We start from the raw sequence: 23,372 nt of genomic DNA, 5'->3' as shown, positions 1-23,372 counted from the left end.
CTCTCAGCATGCCCCAGTAATAGGTAGTATTTTAAGAAATAAAGCAAGAAAGTAAAAAAAACATACCTTACTATCCTGGATACCAGGAGGGGTCCAATGTCTCTCCAGCCTTCTCACAACAGGCTTGCCCTCCTCATAGCCCAGAAGTTTCCTGCCTCTGTTTCTTCTCCTCCACACCTCCCTCCCATTCTGCTTGCTGGGGTTTTTGACACCCAAGAAGTCACTCTCTCATTAGCTTTCATACAGCTGTAGGCTAGCTGCCTTCTCTTAAGAGAACAGGCCACCCTACCAGGTAGGCTGCCCCTACCATGGTAGCATCAACATCCACATTTCTGTCCCTTGCGATGCATGTCATCTCTATGTAATATCAGGACTGCACAATTCTGTCCCTTATGAGCATATGGGACAGCCACTTGCAGTAGGCACACATGGCCCTGCATGTGCTGAAAATGAGCTTGATATGCCAGGCCCTCAGGTAACACTGCTCTGGCATGTTGTATTTCAAGTGGCATTGTTGCTAGTGGACTACCCAGTACCAGTTTATGCTGGGATCAAACATGGAAATGGCTGAGAGGGGGAGTGGGGGCAAGACTTCTGGTGGGGATGTCCTCTCAGGACATGCCTGAGGTGGCTCATGTTCACAAACCCAATGCTGACCTCAAGTGCATGGCTGATGAGCACAAAATGCCAGCAAGTCACCAAAATGGGGCTTAAATGGCTGGGAGTGGTGCATTGTGGGATGCCTGGAAGACCACCTGGCTCACTTGCCCCAGGACAATGGTCTAAAAACCATACAAATGCACTTTGCAATGTCCTGGGATAAAGTGTTACCACATTTTGCCCCACATACATCAGTGGAGGTTGTCTTGGGATGGCAGCCATGGAAGCATGTGCACTTTCAGTTTGGTCCAAGACAAAAAGGTTTCTCCTGCCTGTTCAAACCCTCACAGTTCAGAAAAGGTCTTTCTTTTTAATCTATTCTTGCAGACATCTTTTTCACTTGTCATTTCCTTAGTGGTTAGGAGATAAGAAGTAATGAACAGATCCGTGATGCTTCTAGCGTTCAGGAAACTATTCAGTAGTCATGAAAAGCCCTGACAGTGTAATCCTGGCATCCAGCCCTGCAAAGAGTGAAGACCTGTCTCTGATTAGATCTGAAAGGACTCCAGCACTCAGACACTGTGCAGGGAATGGCAAGGAAACACTTGGCTCCTGGATAAGCAAGTACAGCACAAGAGATCATCATACATGGAACCTTTAGTGGGTATCACAAATTGTGATGACAAGACACTGAAGCTGTGAAGATAATCTACTTCAGCCCAGGGTCCCCTGGACACCAAGGTGTGAGAGGCCAGGAGGGTAAGTGTTCTAGAAGGAATATGTGTCTTTGCCACCATGAAGGAAGACATGTGGCAGCTCTCTCCCTTTTTCTCCTCCAGATCTCTGTCAGCTTTGAACCCCAAATACTTCCCTGTGCCTTTCCTTCTTTATACAGGACTGATGACTCATCACATTTTCTCTTTCTCCCCATCTCCCTCTTCCAGTCTACCTTCATGTGTAATTATTTCTCTATTGATGATGGGTGCCCGCGCACCTGACTTGTCTCTGCTTGAAAATTCATTCTCCCTGGACCATTATCTCCTATAGTGTTTCTCGTTCACACTCAGAGGCACATGACTCATCCAGCCACAGTTGGGAATGTCAAGGCACTTGATGATACTCTGTCTCTTCTGATATAATAGGTTCTTCTGAGAGAGAGAGTAACCAGGAGAGACTGCCATCCTGAACTGGAGCTTTCATGATGACAGAGCTGAACACAACATCTACAGAATCCAGCCTGGGGCACAACAGTACACATAATGGGACTCACTGTGAACCTCTTTCACCTGAAATGACAAAGGACATTGCCACTCTGCTTATCTGCCTGTTTGGCCTGGTGGGGAATGGGATTGTTCTGTGGTTCCTTGGCTGCCGCATGAAGAGGAATGCTTTTACTGTCTATATTCTAAACTTGGCTGTCACGGACTGTGGATTCCTGCTCAGTCTATCTGTTGTTCTCATAATTTACATAGCTGAATATTTCATTTGTGAACTTTTACCATATGATAATTTAAAACATTCTTTATTATTATTGAGTTTATTTGCATATAGCACTAGCTTATATTTCCTGACAGCCATCAGCATTGAGAGGTGTCTGTCTGTCTTCTGCCCCATCTGGCACAAAATCCGCCGTCCTAAGCACTTGTCTGCTTGTTTGTGTGCCCTGCTGTGGACCTTCTCATCCTTCATAATTGGACTTTGCTTAATTAGTTGTTTTTATGGTGGGAACAACATTTGTCAGATGACATTGAGTGTGGTTTTGCTTTTGAATTTCCCAATTATAACTCTCATTATGATTATTTCCAATCTGATCTTGTTCATTAGGATTCAATACGTCTCACAGCAACATCAGCCAGGAAGGCTCTACATCGTTATCCTGCTCACTGTCCTATTCTTCCTCCTATTTGCTGTTCCCTTGAGTGCTTTTCTGTTTTTTGGAATGCATGGTATGTTGGGCCCTGATATAGGTCTCCTGTTGGCTTCTGCCAATAGCAGCATCAACCCTGTTATCTATTTCCTTGTTGGAAGCTATAGGAAGCGGCGGTTCGGGCGCTCTGTCAAACTTGCCCTCCTGAGAGCCTTTTATGAGAAAGAAGATTGTAGAGGGGTAGGTGAAATCCACATAGCTGAGACAATGCAGACAGCCACTTAAATTCCCAAAAAGCTAGCCTGCAAGAGGAAGTCCTGGGGATGAAGTTTTCCCCTTATTTAGAGAGTCCAAGATATCAGAAATGTGAAAGATCTAACAGGTTGGTCCCTACATTACTCCCCACCACCATCCTCAGCAAAATCCTTCTCCCAAGTGGTGTTTTCACTTTTTAAGTAACTAACAAGTCACAGAAGGCCTGAGCCTATTTGTCTGGAATCGGTGAGAAAATCCTACTGATTTCTTGGAATCAAGGATAAGTCTAAAGGAGCCTGATGGACTTCGTTGGATAAATTATGCCAACAACAACATGTAAGTTCAGGATTTTTTGAACATTCTCCCCATGTAGACCTAATTTGTTTTCTTGCCTAGTGTTCTTGTCTTCTTTAAAATACTTTGCGTCAGTAACTCCAGAAAACTCCAGGTTTTTCCCTTTAGGCCACTGCTGTCATGCATCCCTTACAATAGCAGCGACTGTGCTGTACTGGAGGCAATTGAATGAAGTGCACTGGGAACAGGCTGAGGAAGTAAACCAACATTTGCTTTGCCAGTCACTGCATGCATTGGACTGCTGTTTCTGCATTCTTCATCTTCACACTTTTCCTCCCATGGAGATGTGACTGCTAGTGTATTGCTGCCTCTTCATGGCTAGGAGGTCAAGGGTTTTCTGACAGGTTTCAGTCAACTGCCTTGTCCATTAGGATACCTTGCATGCCTATCCCTAGGCAATTGCACATATTCTTTCTGTGCTTCAGTTCACTTCACAGGAGATGCTGGAGGATTACAGGAGATGCTGGAAGATTTAAATATCATCTGTCTGAGCTTGTGTCTGCCTCATCAGAGTTGGTGGCCCAGAGCTGGTCCCAGGCAGCAGAGACAGTGTCCTCTCATCCAGCGTGCAGATCTGGGGGCTTACATCCCCAGGAGGAGTCCAGCACAGCACAGAAGCCCTCCTGGGGGTGCGAGCCCATGGATCTGCACTCCGGATGAGAGGAGGCTGCCTCCACCACCTGTGACCAGTGCTGAGTGTGGGCTGCACCCAGGCAGCAGTGGCAGCGGCAGTCTCCTCTCATCCAGAGCACAGATCTGGGAGATTCAGGAGGAGTCTGGCACAGCCTGGCAGTCCGCCCAGGGGTGTGAGCCCCCAGATCTGTGTGCTGAATGAGAGGAGGCTGCCACTACCACCTGGGCCCAGTCTGTGCCCAGCACTGGTCCCAGGTGGCAGAGGCAGTCTCCTCTCATTCAGGTTGCAGATCTGGCTGATCACACCCCTGGGAGAGCTGCTGGGCTCAGCTGGACTCCTCCCAGGGATGTGAGTCCTCAGATCTGTGTACTAGATGAGAGGATGCTCCCTTTGTTACCTGGGACTGGTTCTCACTGCAGCCCATGCTCAGTGCCAGGGAAGATTGCTGCTGCCGTCACCGGTCCCAGGTGGCAGCGGCAGCTTCCTCTCATCCAGAGCAGAGATCTGGGGGCCCACACCTCTGGGAGGAGTCTGGCACAGCCCCACAGCCCTCCTGGGGTTGGGCCCAAGATCTGTGTGCTGGATGAGAGGAGGTTGCTGCTTCCACCTGGGATTGACGCTGAAGCCAAGTAAGCCTGGCTTTGAAACTCAAAATGTTTTGAAACTTTTGAAACATTTCAATTGCCCTCATTTCATTTTAAAGCTGTTTCAAAGCCTTTTGTTTCATTTCAATTTCTCTGTTTCAAGCTTGAAACGTGTTGAAACAGCTGCAAAATGAAACACCCGGCAAAATTTTGCACAGCCCTACTATGCATTGGGTAAGTTGAAGAAAGTGATCATTTGATGGTAACATTAGTTTGTTATTTTCTCTCATGACTATCCACAGGAAATGGTAGCATTGAAGTGATTACTCTAGCCATAATAATCCAGGAAATGTGAGAGGGAAGCATATTTGGAGGTTGGGGTGATATGTATTATTGGAGCAACTGCATAGTTGGGAGAGTGTGATCTGAAGATCAATGCTTTGAACTCAAAAGCTGGATCTTTTGGTCCAAGAAAAGATCTCATCCCCGCCCCTCCCCCCCCCCCCCCCAAAAAAAAAATCTTAACCTATGGAAAGGTGAATTACCACCACTGGAGAGTCTCCCTTAGTCACCTTTGGCTTTTCCCCCCTTGCTTCCCCCCTCCCCCTTCCCTGCTTCACCTTTTGTTTTCCTAATTTCTACCTATTTACATTCTCAATGACATCCTGTTACACTTTTAGCTTCTCTCATTCCTTGGAGTCTCAAAACAGCAGAGACATCCTATGCATGAAGAAGGGTGACTACACCCAAAAGCTTGCTAAGAAGTACTCAACTGGTCTAATAAAATATGTCACATCTACTCAAAGAACTTTGCCTGCCTATGTCCTTAGACCAACACGGCCACATCCAAAAACCCAGTAACCTACGGAAATGCATTTTTGAAATCTTTCTTTTTAATGAATGGACTTGCAGTAAAAGCAGATGGTGTATTATTGATACATTAATGTAAAACTGATATCTGAAGAAAGTCTATCATGGGGAAGTGTGGCGTATATGTCATAGGCCCAGGTATCAGGCAAATTGCCAATGATTAAATCTGAAACAGAAGTGTTACCATATGTTACAGAAACAGCCTAACTGGAAGAAAGGAGAAAAATCTAACAAAAGTCACTAATTAGGGAGGCCCTAATTTTCATGCTAATTAATATGATCAGTTCAGAGAGCAAGAGAGGAACCTTTTAGAGATTGGTGCAGCTTTCTCTTCAATGTACCTGTGGACAATCAAAGTGCATAATACCTAAATCCTCACCATCCTTCTAGTTACAACTTGGAGGCAATGCCTAGTGGAAGCAACACTAGAGCAAGCCTGCCTAGCCTGGCACATCCTGCATAAGGTACCCATCACCAAGGTTAAGTACCGACAGTCAAAAAACCTGAGGCTGAATCAATTCAGTCTTTTCAGGTTAGTTTAAGCTGCAGAGATTGAACCGGCATGCAAATGAACAGACATTCACTTTTGACTCAGAAAATGCAGGCACGTGCCTTCAGTGGCTTAAGCCAGAAGCCGAGGGATACTAGAGCACACATCCCAGCCTGCCAGGTCCAAGGCTTTTCTCCCCTCCCCTCCTCCAGCAGAAGGGGTGTGGTCAAGCCCTCCAGCTATTTCTGTGCTGGGGTTTTCCTGGGCAGGGGGAGGGAGCAGTGCCTGCCAGGCTGAGGAGGGGGTGGGTGGTAGTGGCATTGAATTCATAAAAGCTTGGATACAAATAGTCCTTTCTCTGAAGCGAGCATGTATTGTACAGAAGGGTACAACCCTGTGGAGTCCTGCTGGCTATGATTGTTACAAATCCCAGAGGCACCTGGAAGCAGGAAGAGAAAGTGATGAGGAAGCCTGCAAAGTCTTGCTGCTGTGGGTCTGGACTGGAAATCCCAGAGACCTCAGGGGCAGCAGGAAGAGAAGTAAACACACAGCCTATGCTAGGATGCTGGGGGTCTGATTTAACTTGAACCAGGAAGGTCTGTGTCACAGGGCACTAGGGTGTCCTTCTCCTTTTGAGGGCTGGAATGACAGTCAGTTGGGAGGCCCACTTGCTGGTTAACAGGGCAGCCAGGATGAGCTAGTTGGCCCACACCTGCCAGGGGTCAGCTGACCAGAAGGGGCAGGGCCTGGCTCATATATAAACCCCAGAACTGAAGCCAGGAAGGCAGTTCTCTGCCAGCAGCCAAGGGGGAAGGAGCTCTCCCAGAGGAAGCAAAGGGGAGAGGCCTGACTGCAGGTGCAGCTTCTAGTACTGTTGAGGGACAGAACATGCCCTGTGTGGCTCGAATTATGTTATAGCTGGACAGCTTGTGTTATGTTATAGCCCAGGGGCTTGTTTTGTTTGCTATTTTATAAGACTGGTGGTTTGGGTGAGACTATTTGGGGAAGGAGGAGGCCTCATTGGGGGCCCACTGCAATGTGGGGACCCCAGCAGTCAGCGCCAGAGAGGGTGCGGCATTTGGGGTGCACAGACCCCGGCACCAGAGAGGGTGTGACACTAGGGGCTGCGGAGAGCCCAGGCACCAGTGAGGCACAGAGACAGGGCTGCAGAGAGCCCAGGTGCCAGTGAAGCATAGGGACAGGGCTATGGAAAGCCCAGAGAGGACAAGGGGGCCAATTCATACCAAGACCCAAACCGAACAATGTCAACAGCAAAGAGGTAGATCCCTTTTCTCCCCAGCACCACCTGGGGTGACAAGGAATAATGGTAATAAGCTGTTGGAGAATAGGTTTAGGTTGGAGATCAGAAGGCAATATTTTACAGTTAGGGTGGCCAAAATCCGGAACCAACTTCCCAGGGAAGTGGTCCTCGCCCCTACCTTGGGCAAATTCAAGAGGAGGTTGGATAATCACCTGTCTGGGGTCTTGTGAACCCAGCATTCATTCCTACTTGTGGCAGGGGGTCAGGCTAGATGATCTGTTCAGGTCCCTCTTGACCCTAGCTACTATGAAATTATGAAATACCATCTGTGAGACTTGGGGTGTGGTAAAGGGATGGTTGGAGCCACGCATATAGCCCATAAGGTTGGGGTGTCCTGTGACATCTATTTTGAAGCGGGATCCACAAGGGGTCCGGGAACCCACGGGGTTCAGACAGTCCATCAAACCAGGTCCAAGAGGACTTAAAGGCAGCCTCCCCATACTATAAATCCATCAAGACATGGCGGGTGAAAAATGAGGGTGCCCAGTGGGCCAAATTGGCATGGTCGAGGGGACTTAGGGCTAACACAGCCATCCTTAGGGACCCCATCCCGTGACAGTCTGGGACAAAAAATTTATTAATTTGTTTAACCCAAATCTGTTAAGCCTGATACTATATCCAACCAGGTTTATCTTAAACCAATTTTAGCCATTTTGAAACTGGTTTATGTGCACTAAGCTTCTGTTCTGTTACAGGTTTAAGCCAGTTTCTGAAGTTCTAAACCAGTTTATGTGTAACTTCTGTCCCTAGCCCAAGAGAACTGGAAACCTCCAGTGGAAATTTCTGCATGGGGTCCCAACCACTACCACCTTTGTCCACCACTTAGACTCATTGATGTTGGTGGCATGCCCTTTTTGTGAGGAAGAGGTGAAAGAGACTTTCTTTTACAGCTTCCTTGATTGACCCTGGTGCAGCCACCTTTTGGTTTCCTCTGCATCCTCTTTGGCACAGTGGACTTGGACTTTTCTGAGACTGTGTGTACCTACTCTACCCTTTACTGAGCAGCCAAGAGAACTGTTATCTTTTTGGCCAAATTCTTGCTCAGTGGGTGTGTCTACACAAGATACTATGTCACCATAGCAACATGCTATGGTGACATAGCATTGGTGGGCAAAAACCATGATGCCACAGCTATGTTGCCATAGTGACATGTTCCCTCACTATAGTGCATTGCTATGGTGATGTAGTAGTTAAAAATAACCATGTGCTGCTGGCACAGTGCAGTAATGGCTCTTACTGTGCCATCATTTAGTTGCCACTGATAGCACAGTAACAATGGCACTGTAGGGGCATATGTAGATGTACCCAGTTAGGCCAAGATAGCAACTCTGAAAAACTAGAGAAATAGGCTTGCAGGGGTCAGATCTGATGACACCCTACAACTCCTATGCTTCTTGGTCTAGGCAGATGTCCCCTTTGAATTTGGATACTTCAAGTTGCAAGAAAACATGGACCAGTTTGTGCTGCACTGGGCCATCAACAGGGCATGCTGCAAGCTGGAGGAGGGAAAGCTGGTCTGATATGTGTAATCCCATAGTTTCAGTCTCTGGAGACATGGTGCTTTTTGTTGCTGGCAAGTGTTTTATGCTCAGCCACAGACTTTTGCATTTTAATAATTTCTTTTTAAAATTTGTATAATAAAGTTATTAATAAGCCAAAATTCTCCTTTCTCTCTTTCTCCTTTTTCCATATCTCCTAGCTCCCATCCTATTCTTTGTCGCCTTCTGGCTCAGAGGCATGTGTATATATGTGTGTGTGTGTATTTTTGAGAAGTCAGGTTTGAAAGAGACCTACCTTCTTCAGCAGAGTTCTTCAAATGACTGAGCTGAATACCATGTCACCATCTGCTACAAAGATCATCTTGAAAAACTAGTATAGACATAGAAGTAGGCATCTGTTTGTCTCACAAGACAATAGAATTGGGCCAAGTGAGGGATCAGCTTGCTGAACATCCGTGAGTGTGGCTATAGAGCCCAGTTCTTGAGTGGCTGTCCCTTCCAGTTATGACATTTGAAGTTCATATCAAACAATCCTGAATGTGGTGCAGAGTTCTTCTTTCCTCTGCATGTTGGGCTCTTCTTTCCACAAAGGCCTTCCTTCCATGCTTAATAGAGAATTTCCAAGCACTTTGATCCTCAGCAAACTTCTCCCAGTTGTTTGTGGCTCAGTGTTCATTGCCTTCATATATCTCTTGCAATCATCTCTGAACCAGAAGTAAGGATGCCTGCATTGTTTTCTTGTTTCCTGTAAATAGTTCCCCAGACAAGAGATCCTTAGGTAAACGGTTATTATCCATTCTCCACATATGACCTAACCATCAAAGTTGACACTGACTAAGAAGAGAATGGATGTTCATAACGTTGGCACATTCCAAGACCTCAGGTTCGCATGCTTGCCCCTTCAGAAAATTCCTAGATTGTGGTGAAAGCAAAAATAAGTGAAGCTGTTGAGATACTTTTCTTGAGTAGAGTATGAGGTCCAGGATTCACTGCCTTACAAAAAGAGTGTAGATGGCTTAAGCATGATAAACATTGGCTTTGGTCTTAACAGTAAATTTTCTGTTGTTTCACACTTATTTGCTCAGAATGTTCATGATACCTGATGCTTTGCCAATATGGGTATTCAGTTCAGCATCAAGCGATACATTGTTGGTAAGAGTGGAGCCAATGTACTTAAATGTGCTTACAACATTCAATACATTTTCACCTATTGTGATTGCTGGTGGTGAATCAATGTTCTGGCCCATTACACTGGTCTTCTTGATGCTGATTGTAAGACCAAACTCTTGGAATGCATGAGCAAAGGGACTGATGAAACTTTGAAGGTTGCTGTCTTTATGGTCTATTGGTGTAGCATCATCAGGAAACAGCAACTCACGAATCAAAACCATTTGCACTTTAGTCTTCACTTTATAGCATGCAAGGTTAACTAATTTGCCATTTGAGCATGTATGTAGATAAAACCCTTCATTGGTAGTCCCAAAAACATATGTCAGAAAAAGAGAAAATTAAATCCTGAACAGGGTCAGGGTGAGGTCAAGGAGCCTGTCACCAGGGAACCAGTGACCAGGGGTTGAAATCAGGGTAAGAAGTTTTTAGGAAGTTGCTGGGGGCAAGCGGAGGAAGGGAGAGAGAAGTCAGGCATCAGACACCAGATCCTGCCCAGGGAAGATAAGTGGATCCAGCTGCCTGTGCCTTTGGTTTGCTGAGTGTTTGTTTGGTGGGCTGTGTATGTTTGGGGTGTGTGCTCTGAGAAGCTGGGAGTGATTGCTGACTGCTGAGTGATTGTTTATTGCTAAGTGTCTGCTGCCTGGGCCTGACAGAAGCCCTAATTTGGGGGAAGAGTCAGTCCAGGCCCAGAAGAGTATAAAAGGAGACCCCCTAAGTGACCAGAGAGTCAGTGACCTGGAAGCCTGAGAACAGGAGCAGCAAACAGGGTAAGCAGTTTTCAGGCAATTCACAGATCAGTTCCTAGGCCAGTTTATGGGCCCTCCTGATGGGTACCCCTGAACTTTCACTATGCATTTTCTACTTCGGGAACAGCTTTGTATGTTTTGAAAAGTATTTTATCTAACCAAGGGCATAGAGTAGGTTGTTTAGGCTGGGGGAGATTGCTTGTTGCTTAGTTGCTTAATTGCTGGCCTTGCTAGAAGGAAAGCTGTATCAACAGAGTCCGGAGCTGGAAGGGGGGTTACTTGGGGGGGAGCTGGAAGAGGGGTTACTTGCTGGGCTTGCTATACATTTCGTCACATCAGCAAGTTTAACCTGTTACGTAGCTATATAAGGCAGACGCCCACTGAGGTGTGTGTGTGCTTGCTTTGCGAACGATTGCCAAGCACCACTTTCTGCGCAGAAATAAAGATTAAGTTGGATCCTTCAACCCTGTGTGTTTATTGGCACAAGCGCACCGGGCACGAACTCACCATTGTTTGGGGACAACAATTTCTGGCGACCCAGATGGGACTGTAGCTGACTGCCTTGCCCGGTCCACCTCTTTGGTTCCGGCAACAACTGTGGACGGCGCGAGGGCCAGGCGCCACCGACCTTATTCGTCGGAGGTCTGACTGTCTCCTGGTTGCCTGACGGAGTCGGGGAGGGGCACAACGACGCAACGCTTGAAGGACCAACTTAATCAGGTGGGGCAAGGGAGGTTTCAACAGACTGGTGAGTACTTCTTTCCATATTTTGGGCAGGTTGGGGAAGAGACGACTTTGAAAGTTCCGACCGTATAGATACCCTAGGCGAGTGAGATTGGGTGGCAGTCCCGTGAACTCCCTTTAATCAGTTTGGTTCTGAGGCTGAGCGGCAGTCGCCGTCCGGTAGTTGGATAATGGGAAGTAACCAGTCTAAGATTCTACCCTGCAGTCCCTTAGGATGCATTTTGAAAAATTGGCCAAAGTTTGGAAGTGACCCTATGACAAAACAACAGATGATTCGGTATTGCAATACATGTTGGCCACAGTACCAACTTGCGGATGGTGCAGCCTGGCCGGAGAATGGGTCTTTGGATTATAACACAATCTTGCAGTTACAGTTGTTTTGTAGGTGCCAAGGGAAGTGGGATGAGATGCTTTATGTAGAGGCATATATGACTTTGTATGGGGATGGGGTTACCCAGAAGCTGTGTGGGATATTTAGGGGAAGTGGGGTAATGGCTTTGCAGGGGGTCACCACAGTATGTCCAAAGGAGCCGGAGGAGGGAGACGTGCAGTTGCTAATTGCTCCCACGGCTCCCCCATCTCATCCTGTGAGCCATGCGTCACCACAGGGGACTTTCACTGCACCTGTAACGGCTTGTCAGGGACTCCCGGCTGGCTCGTCCAGTCTGTCGTCCTACACCACCCCTGACAGCCTTGGGTTGCCGTCCTCGGGTCTGGCGGATGTGGGTGGTAGCAATCTGGTGGTAGAAGGGACTGTAGGAGATGGGGCATTTAGCCCTGTGGTGAATCGCTTACGATCAGGGGCCCAACCAGTAGTTCAGGCCCCTTTACGACAAGCGGTGGGTCCTGAGGGTGAACCAGGTTTTGTCCATGTGCCATTCTGCACAGCAGACTTGATAAATTGACAACAGTCTGTGGGCCAATATCACCAGAATCCGGAGGCAATGGCACAGTTGTTCTCTACTATTTTCCTCACCCACCAACCAAACTGGATAGATATTCAGGCCTTACTGGCTGCTCTTCTGACTCCAGAAGAAAAAAGGTTGGTCTTAGAGAAAGCACGCACGATAGCACAGCAGCGTCACCCAGCCGGTGAAGTAGATGAACTTTGCCCTAAGAAAAATCAAGACTGGGATCCCAACACCCGAGGGGGCCGGAGGGAGTTAGAGCTGTATCAGGAGTTTGTGCTGGCTGCTCTCCGGGAGGCTATCCCCAAGCAGAAAAATTTGTCTAAATTGTACGAAGTGCAGCAGGGTCCGGAGGAGGATCCATCCAGTTTTTATAAGAGGTTATGCGAGGCAGCTAGACAGTGGACGGATTTAGATCCGGAGCTGCCAGAAAATGCCAAGATGTTTAACACACTGTTTATAGGACAGTCAGCCCCAGATATTAGAAAAAACTACAGAAGACTGAAGGAGCAGCTGGAATGAGCATCAGCCAAATGATTGAGATTGCTTATAAAGTACACTCCAACAGAGATCAGGTTAAGGAGAAAAGGGAAGATAAGAGAATAAAGGCACAGGCGTCGTTACAAGCATCGTTGTTGGCAGTGGCAATGGTAGATCAGAGGAGTCGGGGACGAGGCAGGGGAAGTAGAGGGCATAGAGGAGGTGTGGGCTATGCTCCGGGAGGCTATGACCAGGGTCCCAGGCTGGGACCTAATCAGTGTGCTATTTGTAAGCAGGAAGGGCATTGAAAAAATGAGTGCCCCAAGAGGAAGAAGAAGAGATGAGAGGAGGAAGAAAGATTGTTGATGTTGGATGGTTCTGACCAGGAGTGACGGGGACTGGGGGCTAACACTGAAGTAATCTCTGTCTCCCCTGACGAGCCCCTGGTTAAAATGCAAGTAGGGGGAGAACTTATTGACTTTCTAGTAGATAGTGGAGCCATGCATTCAGTTGTAACCAATTTTAAAGGACTCTTATCAAAAACCAAGATCCCCATAATTGGAGCCACAGGCCAGCGGACGTATCGTCCTTTTGTGCCACCCATGGAATGCAAATTGGGAGGAAAGAAAGTGTCTCATCAGTTCCTGTATATGCCTGAGTGCCCCATACCTTTGTTTGGGGGGGGATTTGCTGTGCAAATTGCGGGCCCAATTGACCTTTTCAGAGGGGAAAATTACTATGAAGATACCAACTGAGGAAGCCTGGAAAGCTCAGGTGTGTCTCCTATTGTAGGAGGGGGAGGAAGGGAGAATTCCCCCAGAAGTAGAAGACGCTGTAGTACCATGGGTATGGGCAGGAGAGAAGCCAGGAAGAGCCAAACTGGCCACCCCTGTAAGCATTGATTTAAAGCCGGGAATTACTCCGCCCAGGGTGCCACAGTATCGATTGAAAATAGAAGCTTGGAAAGGCCTGGAACTACTGATAAAGAGATTCCTTAAATATGGTTTACTTCAGGAGTGTCAATCATCTTTCAATTCCCCCATTTTGCCTGTAAAGAAACCTCACAGTAATGAGTATTGTTTCATGCAGGACCTCAGAGCCATGAACAAGGTCACGGTGACCCTTCATCCGGTGGTGAAGGACCCTTATACTTTGCTGACTACTTTGTCTGCAGAGGAACAGTGGTTTACAGTCCTGGACCTGAAAGATGCTTTCTTTTGCATCCCACTTGAAAGAGACAGCCAAGAGATTTTTGCATTCGAGTGGGAAGACCTGAATACTAGGAGAAAAACCCAATTGTGCTGGACAGTTTTGCCTCAGGGTTTTAAGAACAGTCCCACTATTTTCAGCACTGCCTTAAGTACTGACCTTCAGAAGTGGGACAAAGGGACATCAGGAACTCTGTTACAGTATGTGGATGATTTGTTAATTGCAGCAAAAACAAGGGAAGAGTGCCACCTGCTGACCGTAAGTTTACTAAACTTCCTAGGACAGGGGGGTTACAAGGTATCTCAAAGGAAAGCCCAAATTCCAGAAAAAAAAGTACGGTATTTGGGATTTGACATCTCACAAGGCCAGAGGATGTTGGGCCCTGAAAGAAAAGAGGCCATCTGTCGGATGGCAGTCCCAAAGACCAAGGGACAGTTGCGAGGCTTTTTAGGTATGGCAGGATTCTGCCGGATCTGGATCCCCAATTTTGGACTAATAGCCAAGGCTCTTTATGAGGCCACTACTGGTAGTGAGGGAGATTTGCAATGGACGGCAGAATGCCGAAAGAGCTTTGACACTATCAAACAGGCCCTTAGGACAGCACCGGCCCTGGGCCTACCCGATCTGAGTAAACCATTTCAACTTTATGTACATGAATGCCAAGGAGTAGCATCAGGAGTACTGACCCAGTACTTAGGTAGCTGGAGAAGAGCAGTGGCCTACTTCTCCAAACAATTGGATCCCACTAGTTTGGGATGGCCGGCCTGCCTGCGAGCAGTGGCAGCTACCGCTATGCTGGTAAAGGAATCTAAGAAACTTACTTTAGGGCAATCAATGACTGTGTATACCCCACATTCAGTGCTGGCGGTGATGGATGCAAAGGGGGGAACCTGGCTTTCCCCTGGGCGAATGGCTAAGTACCAGGCGACTCTCCTGGATCAAGGAGATATCCAGTTGCAAACCTCTAGTACCCTGAACCCAGCTACGTTGATGCCATTGGAACAGGACGAAGGATTACAGCATGATTGCATTGAAACTATTGACAGTGTGTATGCTAGTCGGCTGGATCTTAAAGATGCCCCACTACCTAATGCAGACCTTGAATTTTACACAGATGGAAGCAGCTTCATGGACAATGGAACCCGAAAGGCGGGATACGCTGTGGTTACATCATGGGATACCGTGGAGGCAAATGCCTTGCCTCCAAATACCTCTGCACAGAAAGCTGAGCTTATTGCGCTGACCCGAGCTCTCCATTTGGCAAAAGGAAAGAGAGCCACTATATACACGGATTCGAAGTACGCCTTTGGAGTCTTACACGCCCATGGAGCTATATGGAAAGAGAGAGGACTCTTAACGGCAAGTAAAAGCCCAGTAAAGCATGGAACAGAAATCCTGAAATTACGTGAAGCTGTGATGGAACCACTAGAGGTAGCTGTGGTGCACTGTAAGGCCCACCAAAAGGGAGATGCTGACGTTATTAAAGGGAATCGACGAGCAGATGCTGCGGCGAAAAAGGCAGCTAGAGGACAAGTTCAAGAGACTCAAATGTTGTCATTGATGCCTCAGGTAATGTTACCTGAGGAACCTCCCAAATATACTGAAAAAGAGAACCAACTCGCAGAGAAATTGGGAAGCAAAGAACAACAAGATGGATGGTGGGTTTTGCCTGAGGGACAAGTCCTGATGCCAAAACTGATTCTTAGTAAAGTGCTCCAAGAGTACCACCAGAGCACCCATATGGGAGCTGACGCCATGACCCAAGGTCTCCAAAGAATTGTAGTGGGACCTAAGATGAGAAAAACAGCAGAACAGATAGTGCGTAGATGCCCTGTCTGTTGTGCCAACAATCCTAAGATTTCCCCCAAACCTCCGCCAGGAGCAGGAAGGCAAGGACTATTAGCAGGAGAATATTGACAGATAGATTTCTCTGAAGTTCCCAAGAAGGGACACTACAAATACCTGTTAGTGCTTGTGGACACTCTGACTGGATGGACTAAGGCCTTCCCGTGCCGAACCAACCAAGCAAAAGAAGTGGTCCGGGTGATGCTAAAAGAAATGATTCCACGATTCGGAATCCCAGAGGGATTAGCCTCGAATCGAGGGCCACACTTTGTGTCAGAAGTGACCCAGGCAGTTTCCCGGGCTCTGGGGATACAATGGGACCTTCACACAGCATGGAGACCGCAGTCAAGTGGATAGGTGGAACGAATGAATCAGACTCTAAAAAGACAGCTGACTAAACTTTGCCAGGAGACTCAGTGAAATGGCCCAAAGCTCTGCCTCTTGCCTTGCTTAGAGTGCACATAGCCCCTAGAGCTAAATTGGGAGTTAGTCCATTTGAATTAATGTATGGCAAGCCATATCCTAAGAATCCAGTGGTGACGCATGGGAATCAAATACATGTAAAAGGGGAAGGTTGGGTAAAAGATTATTTGTATTCTTTGTCTGCTGTATTGTCTTCTCTCCACAGGTATGTCCAGGAACGACTTCCACTCCCTCTAGATACACCAGTCCACAAGTTCCAGATCGGAGACAAGGTACTGGTCCAGACGTGGAAAGACGAGCCGCTTCAGCCCAGGTGGAAGGGACCGTATCCTGTGATTCTTACTACTCACGCTGCAGTGAAGGTTCAGGGGGTAAAACCGTGGATACACTACACTCAGGTGAAGGCCGCACCAGAAGTACCACCTGTAGGAGAAGTTGCTGAGAGTGTCGCACCGGAAGCCGACACAAACGGACACCGTTGGACAGCAGAGCCAGTAAAAGGACTTAAATTTCTGTTTAAATGTCAACCATGTGAAAAATAATTCTTTGCGTAGGTATAATGTTTCTAGAGTCTAAGGGGTTGGTGCATCAAAAGTTCGATAAGAATCAAAATGTGTGGGTTCATTTGGCAAAGGACGTATTAAATGTCACTCATTTTTGTTTGGCAGGTGAAATATCGGTTAATGATATTTTCACGTCATGCCTTATAGGGGTGCCCACTCCAATGGAAGCACTCCGGAATCAGACTTGGTTCACATCTGGGGGAATAGGAGGTCCAATCAATTACACTAACAACTCCATGTGGGGAACCATTACCACAGAAAAAATGAAAATTTTCAATTGCGCAGACGTGACTAATGTATCTTACAACTACGTTCATGTTATATTACCCCGGGGGTGGTTCCTCCTTTGTGGGAAGACTGCCTATTCATATATCCCAGCCAATGCCACTGGAGGCCCTTGTGCTTTAGGCCGGTTGACTGTCTAGCTACCAGGTATGCCTAAGACCTCTAGTAAGCGCCACCGGAGAGGTTCAAAGGTGCTAGATAAATCCTGTGATAGTGACATAAACCTCCTGAGTGAGGCCGAGGTAGTGTCCTGAGCAGTTTTCCTAGTAAGGGTGCCAGGCCTAGTAGTGAATGCTGAGAGGCAGCTTGGTAAGGTGGCCTGTGCCCTGGCAAAGGGCCTAAATACAACTTCACAGGCCCTAGCTGCTCTCAATATTGAAATAAAAGAACTAAGAGGAGCTACTCTGCAAAATAGAGCAGCCATAGATTACCTGTTGCTGAGGCATAACCACGGATGTGAAGAGTTCGAGGAAATGTGTTGTTTTAATTTGACAGATAACTCCGAGTTAATAGAGTCAAAAGTGCAGAAGTTAAAAAAAGTTCTGTCCCACATTAAGCAAGGGGAAGGGTTCGACTTCTCATGGCTTACTTCTTGGCTTCCTAATTTTTCATGGCTTAAGCAAATTTTCCTATTAATTGTGGCAAGTATGTGTATTTTCTTGATGATCTGTTGTGGGATACAGTGTGCGCCAATGTGTTGTGAGATACTCAAGAAATCAATTTCTTCCCCCGTACACCGCGTGATGTTGGTAAAATCATCAGTTACAAACCCGATCCAAAACAATCGGGAGGAAGCAAAAAGATTTCTGGAGATGAAAAAGATAGTTGAGAACTATGGGCCTTTTCCATAAGGGCCATAGTCTCGAAGTGGGGATTTGATGGGTACCCCTGAACTTTCACTATGCATGTTCTACTTCGGGAACAGCTTTGTATGTTTTGAAAAGTATTTTATCTAACCAAGGGCATAGAGTAGGTTGTTTAGGCTGGGGGAGATCGCTTGTTGCTTAGTTGCTTAATTGCTGGCCTTGCTAGAAGGAAAGCTGTATCAACAGAGTCCGGAGCTGGAAGGGGGGTTACTTGGGGGGGAGCTGGAAGGGGGGTTACTTGCTGGGCTTGCTATACATTTCATCACATCAGCAAGTTTAACCTGTTATGTAGCTATATAAGGCAGACGCCCACTGAGGTGTGTGTGTGCTTGCTTTGCGAACGATTGCCAAGCACCACTTTCTGCGCAGAAATAAAGATTAAGTTGGATCCTTCAACCCTGTGTGTTTATTGGCACAAGCGCACCGGGCACGAACTCACCATTGTTTGGGGACAACACTCCCTGCCTTTTGGAGGGGCAAGTCTTTCACCTTGTCATGACATGAGGAAGCAGGAAAAAAAAGAACTGTTTGGGGCTATGCACAATAAAGATAACAGCTTCCAGGGGAGTTTGTTAGGGAAGGTCGGCTTAGCTTAAGAGTAGTAAGAGAGAGAAGGCAGATTAAGTGACCCAGGGAAATGGCTGGAGGACGTCACAAGGCCAGCGCCACTGGAGCAAAACCCCCAGTTTTTATTTTTTAATACATATATGATAGATATGCATTCCGTTCCCTTCCCCAATATTTCTGGCTTTTCTTTTTCTTCCTCTCTATTCTCTATAGACAAGTATAAGTGAGCTCAGACGTAGGATAAGCTTTAACATTTTTATTTTGGTAGCAAGTTTTTGGTTTTGGATATTCACTGTTTTATTTTGTATTATTATTAGGTTTGTATTGATTTTTACTGTTGTATATTGTATTATTATCATTTTTGTATTGATTTTTACTGTTCCATATGGATATTGTATGGTTTAGGCCTGTGTTTGTAAGTGAACCAAAGTCATGTCAAGTTTCCATTTTATATGTCAAGCCTCCATCTTGTGTCCTCTGCCCGGGCATCCCCTGTGTTGCAACTGTATGATTCACGTACCCCTCCCATGTAAATTGAATCCAGGATGAATGAGAGTAATTGGGAATGATTGAAATACAATAGTAGCAGACCTCTACTGAACAGCCTGTAACGACCGGGCCATCACCTCACATTGATTCATCCAGGATCCATGGACCTCACCCAGGAACAGAGACAAGAACCCAGCATTTGAAAGACAAAAGACCCTGCAGAACCAGCAACTGTACCATTGTACTCCACCATTACAGACACCCGAAACTGCACATCCCTGCATAGAGCACACATGCTCAGTATGCCAGGGGTTGACCCTTGCCTGGGCATGCCTCCAGTCACTAGGGTCACACAAGGTCTGCCCCTATAAAAAGGGGTAGTGAAGACAGACCCAGTGGGAACATCATTTCCATCCGGATCAGATCAGCTTCCAGTCACCTATCTACCCCAGAGGCCCTGCTGGTGACCCCCTCTGGGCAACACCAAGCTGAAGCAGACCCCAACTGGCCATTGAAGATCAGCTTCCAGCTTGGGATATGTAGATATTACCTGCACAGCTCCTCCTACAATTTGGATTCTCTCTGTCTCTCTTCTTTCTCCTCCTGGACTTCAGTGGACTTCAGCCCCTGCACCAAGCCTCTCTAACCCCTGCTGCCATTGTGTGTGTGGGTGCAAGGGAACCAATAAGACATTGTATCACCATCTCCCATGTTCAATAAAACCACTGTCATTTGCAACCCCGAGTTGTGTCATGTTTTACTGAATCCCAGTCCCTTCCTTATCTTAAAGTCCAGTCTCATTCTCTCCCTCTCTTTCTCAGCTCCAGCCCCCTCTCTGCTAGTTTCCTGATCTCCTCCCAATTCCACCTTCCCTTTTCTGCCATCTCTCAGCCTCTCCTTGCTTTCCTGCTGTCCCTGCTGCCTTTCAGCCCCCTGTGCTATCTACTGCCTTTTCCCTGTAACTTTCTGCTGCCTCTCCCTGCTTTTCTGCTGCCTCTGCAACCTTTCAGTTTCTCCTGCCACTTTTCCTGTGATGTTTCTGCTATCCCCCTGCTCCCCACGCTCCTAATGCCTTTTCCCTGTGACTTTCTGCTGCCTTTCTCTGCTTTCCTGCTGCCCTGCCACTTTCCAGTGTCTCCTGCTCCTTTTCCTGTAATTTTTCTGCTGTCTGTCTCTCTGTTTTCAGGCTTACCCTGCACCTTCTGTAGTCCTCCCCCAAGCAGCTTCCCAGCTCCTTGTGGCTGTCCTGCAGTTTTCTCCAGCAGCTGGAGCCTTTCTCCAGCTCCCGACCTACTGCCACTCCTTGCAGCTTCTCTAGCTGCCCTGGAGCCATCCTCTGGCTCCTCACACCCAGAGCCCCTCTTTAACACCCACACTTTCCCTTGGTCCCATTTTCCCTCTCCCCACCTACCTTTTCAGCTCCCCTGTAGCTCTGGCTCCAGTCCCAGACTCTGGCTTGGGTCCCAGCCTGCGTGCCGGCATCCCCTATTCTGCAGGCTTTGGGTGTTGTCTTTTAATCAATTAAGATCAATTAACCTAAAGTTACCCCTGAGCCTCAGTTCTTCACCCCAGGCCCCTCTAGTCTACCAGTTCTAATCCTGGTCCTGGTAACTTTCACTCCCAGGAACTTTCACTCCCTACAGTTCTACTTTCTTACCTTAACCTTACCCCAGGTATCCCAAGTACACCAAGCACATACATACATACATACATACATACATATCACAACACCCAACTTAGGAACTCACCTGACTGTATGTGTAGGTGGGTGGTATGTGTGTGGATTAGTGAATACACATATATATAGATATCAGTGTGTGTGTGGTATATGAATTAGTAATCCACGTATGTGTATTGGATGTGCAGGTGTTGGTAACTGATTCTGTTTAAATATGGTGTGTGTAGCATGTATGGGCTTAAACTGGTGATAGGTGTGCATGAACCTTGACTGATTATTTTGAACATGGGTGTATCCGAGTTGCTAGTGTGAGTGTGTATGCCTAGGAGGGGTGTATGCACCTAGTGAGAGTATGTGTACTTAATTGATTTTTATGTGTGCATGTGTAATTGTACACACACCCGCTTATCTAACAGTGCAATATTAAGATCCTGAGCGTTGGCCTGACCCCTCAGGGGAACACCACTGCTGCTGCCTCTGCTTATACCTGTGAGGCTTCTGTCCAGGCAAGACCACTCGCCATCGATGCTTCCACCCAGGTGTAGGTTTGGTGCTGTGGGGACTGCAGCTGGGGGAGTGCCTGCAGTGTAAGCGGTGCCTCCTGGGGGTGTCTCTCAGGGCAAGAGAACTAAAGGAGGAGGTGGCTAGGCTCCAAAGCATCCTCTGCCATGAAACATTCATTGATTCAATGCTGGAGGAGAACTCCGTGACTGGAGGAAGAAATACCAGACACTGTGCGAGGGAAGAGAGAGGACATGGATACCCAAGAGGGTGGAAGCTAGAGGCTTGTGACTTCTGGTAGCAAGTAGAGATCTTCACCTCCATCTGCAGTTGTTCATCTGGAGAACAGATATGAAGTCCTAGTAGCAGAGAGGGTGGAGCATGTTCCACTGGTGGAGGAAGACAGGTGTCACAGGCCAGCTGGTCACTGTGAGTGCATCAATTTAGTCGCAGGCTGACTGGGTGCTGCAACTGTATCAGCCACTGGGCTGTTTGGTTCAGGACTGAGGAGGCAGTGAAGCAGAAGCAAATTTATTATAGCTTACACACACACAACAGTTAACAGAAAGATAAATGCAATAAGCAGATGATGCAGTATTAAAGAGCTAATAGTAAATAACAACAGATAATAACAACAGATAGATCAATCTGTCACAGGCCAGCTGGGCACTGAAAGGGTATCAGCCAGTGGGCTGTTTAAAACAACAGATAGACAGAAATGGGTCGGCAAATTATTGAAATTCCCTCAATGACAGGTGTGCGCCAGGTGATTCCAGCGAAGTCAGCCGTTCCCAATTGATGCTGTCAGAGGGATTACCAGGGAAGATCCCTTGATCAGGATCTGATCCTCACTCACACTGGGAGTCTGGGGTCCAGGCATGGAACAGCAATGACCGTTCTGTTTCCTCCTTCCTGCTGGTCACCTGATGCATGCGCTTTTTATACCTAGTTTTATGTTAATCTGTTGGTTTAAGAGCCACTCACAATCTTGCCCTATAGTTATTACCCTATAGAATTAAAAGGTGTTAAAAGTTATCATAAAAGGTTACTACACAGATTTGGGTTTATCCAATAAGCAAATTACAATGCATCACCTTTTGGTTTGAAATTGACATTGCTCCGCCTAAGCCCAACCCCTTTTAGGTTTCTTTGAATATTCTTTCTTGGGATGTGGTTTCCTGGAATGTGTTAGGTGTGCTAGGCATTTGGATCCAGTTTTTATCGTCAACACTGAACCCTGAGCAAAAAACCCATTAGGTCAGCTAATCTTGCAGCTACAGCTTTGCCTATGGGACCCAGTCAGTTCCATGAACAGTTAATTTATCATTTTGGTTAAACTTATGACAGACAAGTTACATTCATGGGTTATGAACTTACAAGCTTTATATTAGCTAATATTACCTGTTTAGGCAAAATACCAAATGCATCCAAGAAGCACATATTTATTGCTTATTAATCCCTCTGGTTCTGGCCATCACAGACAGACCAGGCCTCATGAAAGTGGGAAGGATGGAGATGACTGCCACCAAGCAGAAGTGATGGGTGGTGGTGTTTGGAGACTCCCTTCTGCAGGGGATGGATGGAGCCATCTGCTGACCTGACCTGACCTGTTGTCTCTGGAGGTCTGCTGCTTGCCCAGAGCCTGGATCTGAGATGTCACAAAGGGACTACAGAGGCTTGTCCAGCCCTCTGACTGCTACCCCATGCTCCTCATCCATGTGGGCACCAATGATACAGCCAGGGGAGAACCTAAGCATATAAAAAGTAACTACAGGGCTTTGGGTGCAAGGGTGAGGGGGGCTGGGGCTCAGGTTGTGTTCTCATCAATCCTTCCGGTCAAGGGAAAGGGCCCAGACAGGAGCAGATCAACACATGGCTTTACAGGTGGTGTTGTCAGCAGGGCATTGGTTTCTTTGACTAGAGGATGTTCTTCCAAGAAGAACAATTGCTGGGAAGAGATGGCATCCATGGCAGAATGCCATCTCAGTCTCTCCCCAACCTTTGCTATCAGGTTTATTACCTATCTGACAATTTAGTTACCATGGTCACTGTAGAGGGCAGGCACCCCTGGCCCCATCTGCTTCAGGTAACCCTGAGTTGTAACCTGAGCTGGATGCATTCCTGAGGGAGGGGGAACCTGCTTCCTTTGCCTATGTGACTGGCCTCACACACCTGGGTGGTGAGGGCTAAACTCCCCATTGTTCTAAGCAATGATATCATGACTGGGAAGGGAGGCAAATGCCACTGTCCCTCTACTTGGCAATCAGTGATACATTGCCAATTGATTGGCTTGTAGCCAACTTAAGCTGGTCTCCATTGGACCCCATAGTGAGGACATAAGGTATATACAAATTAAAGACTGCCCAGGAGGAGGGGTGGCAGCCATGATGAAGACACAGAGAGCAGCTGAACATCTGCAGCTCT

The 23,372-nt window shown here is 47.1% G+C and overlaps 1 protein-coding gene across 1 annotated transcript; it reads left to right on the top strand.

Moving 5' to 3' along the window:
* Nucleotides 1-1,100: 1,100 nt before the first annotated feature.
* Nucleotides 1,101-4,765, top strand: LOC109285508 (proto-oncogene Mas-like). Its single transcript, XM_019496763.2, has 2 exons — nucleotides 1,101-1,359; nucleotides 1,743-4,765. Exon 2 carries the CDS (start codon nucleotides 1,799-1,801, stop codon nucleotides 2,750-2,752), a length of 954 nt encoding a protein of 317 aa, XP_019352308.1. The 5' UTR covers nucleotides 1,101-1,359; nucleotides 1,743-1,798; the 3' UTR covers nucleotides 2,753-4,765.
* The last annotated feature ends 18,607 nt before the right edge of the window (nucleotides 4,766-23,372 follow it).

Source organism: Alligator mississippiensis, chromosome 2, assembly GCF_030867095.1.
Source record: "Alligator mississippiensis isolate rAllMis1 chromosome 2, rAllMis1, whole genome shotgun sequence".
NCBI lineage: Eukaryota > Metazoa > Chordata > Crocodylia > Alligatoridae > Alligator > Alligator mississippiensis.
The sequence above is the reverse complement of the archived record's forward strand: the minus strand, read 5'-3'. Positions and strand labels throughout refer to the sequence as shown.

Excerpts from the sequence above, each read along its gene's own strand:
- LOC109285508 (XM_019496763.2), top strand. The coding sequence starts at position 1,799 with ATGATGACAGAGCTGAACACAACATCTACAGAATCCAGCCTGGGGCAC.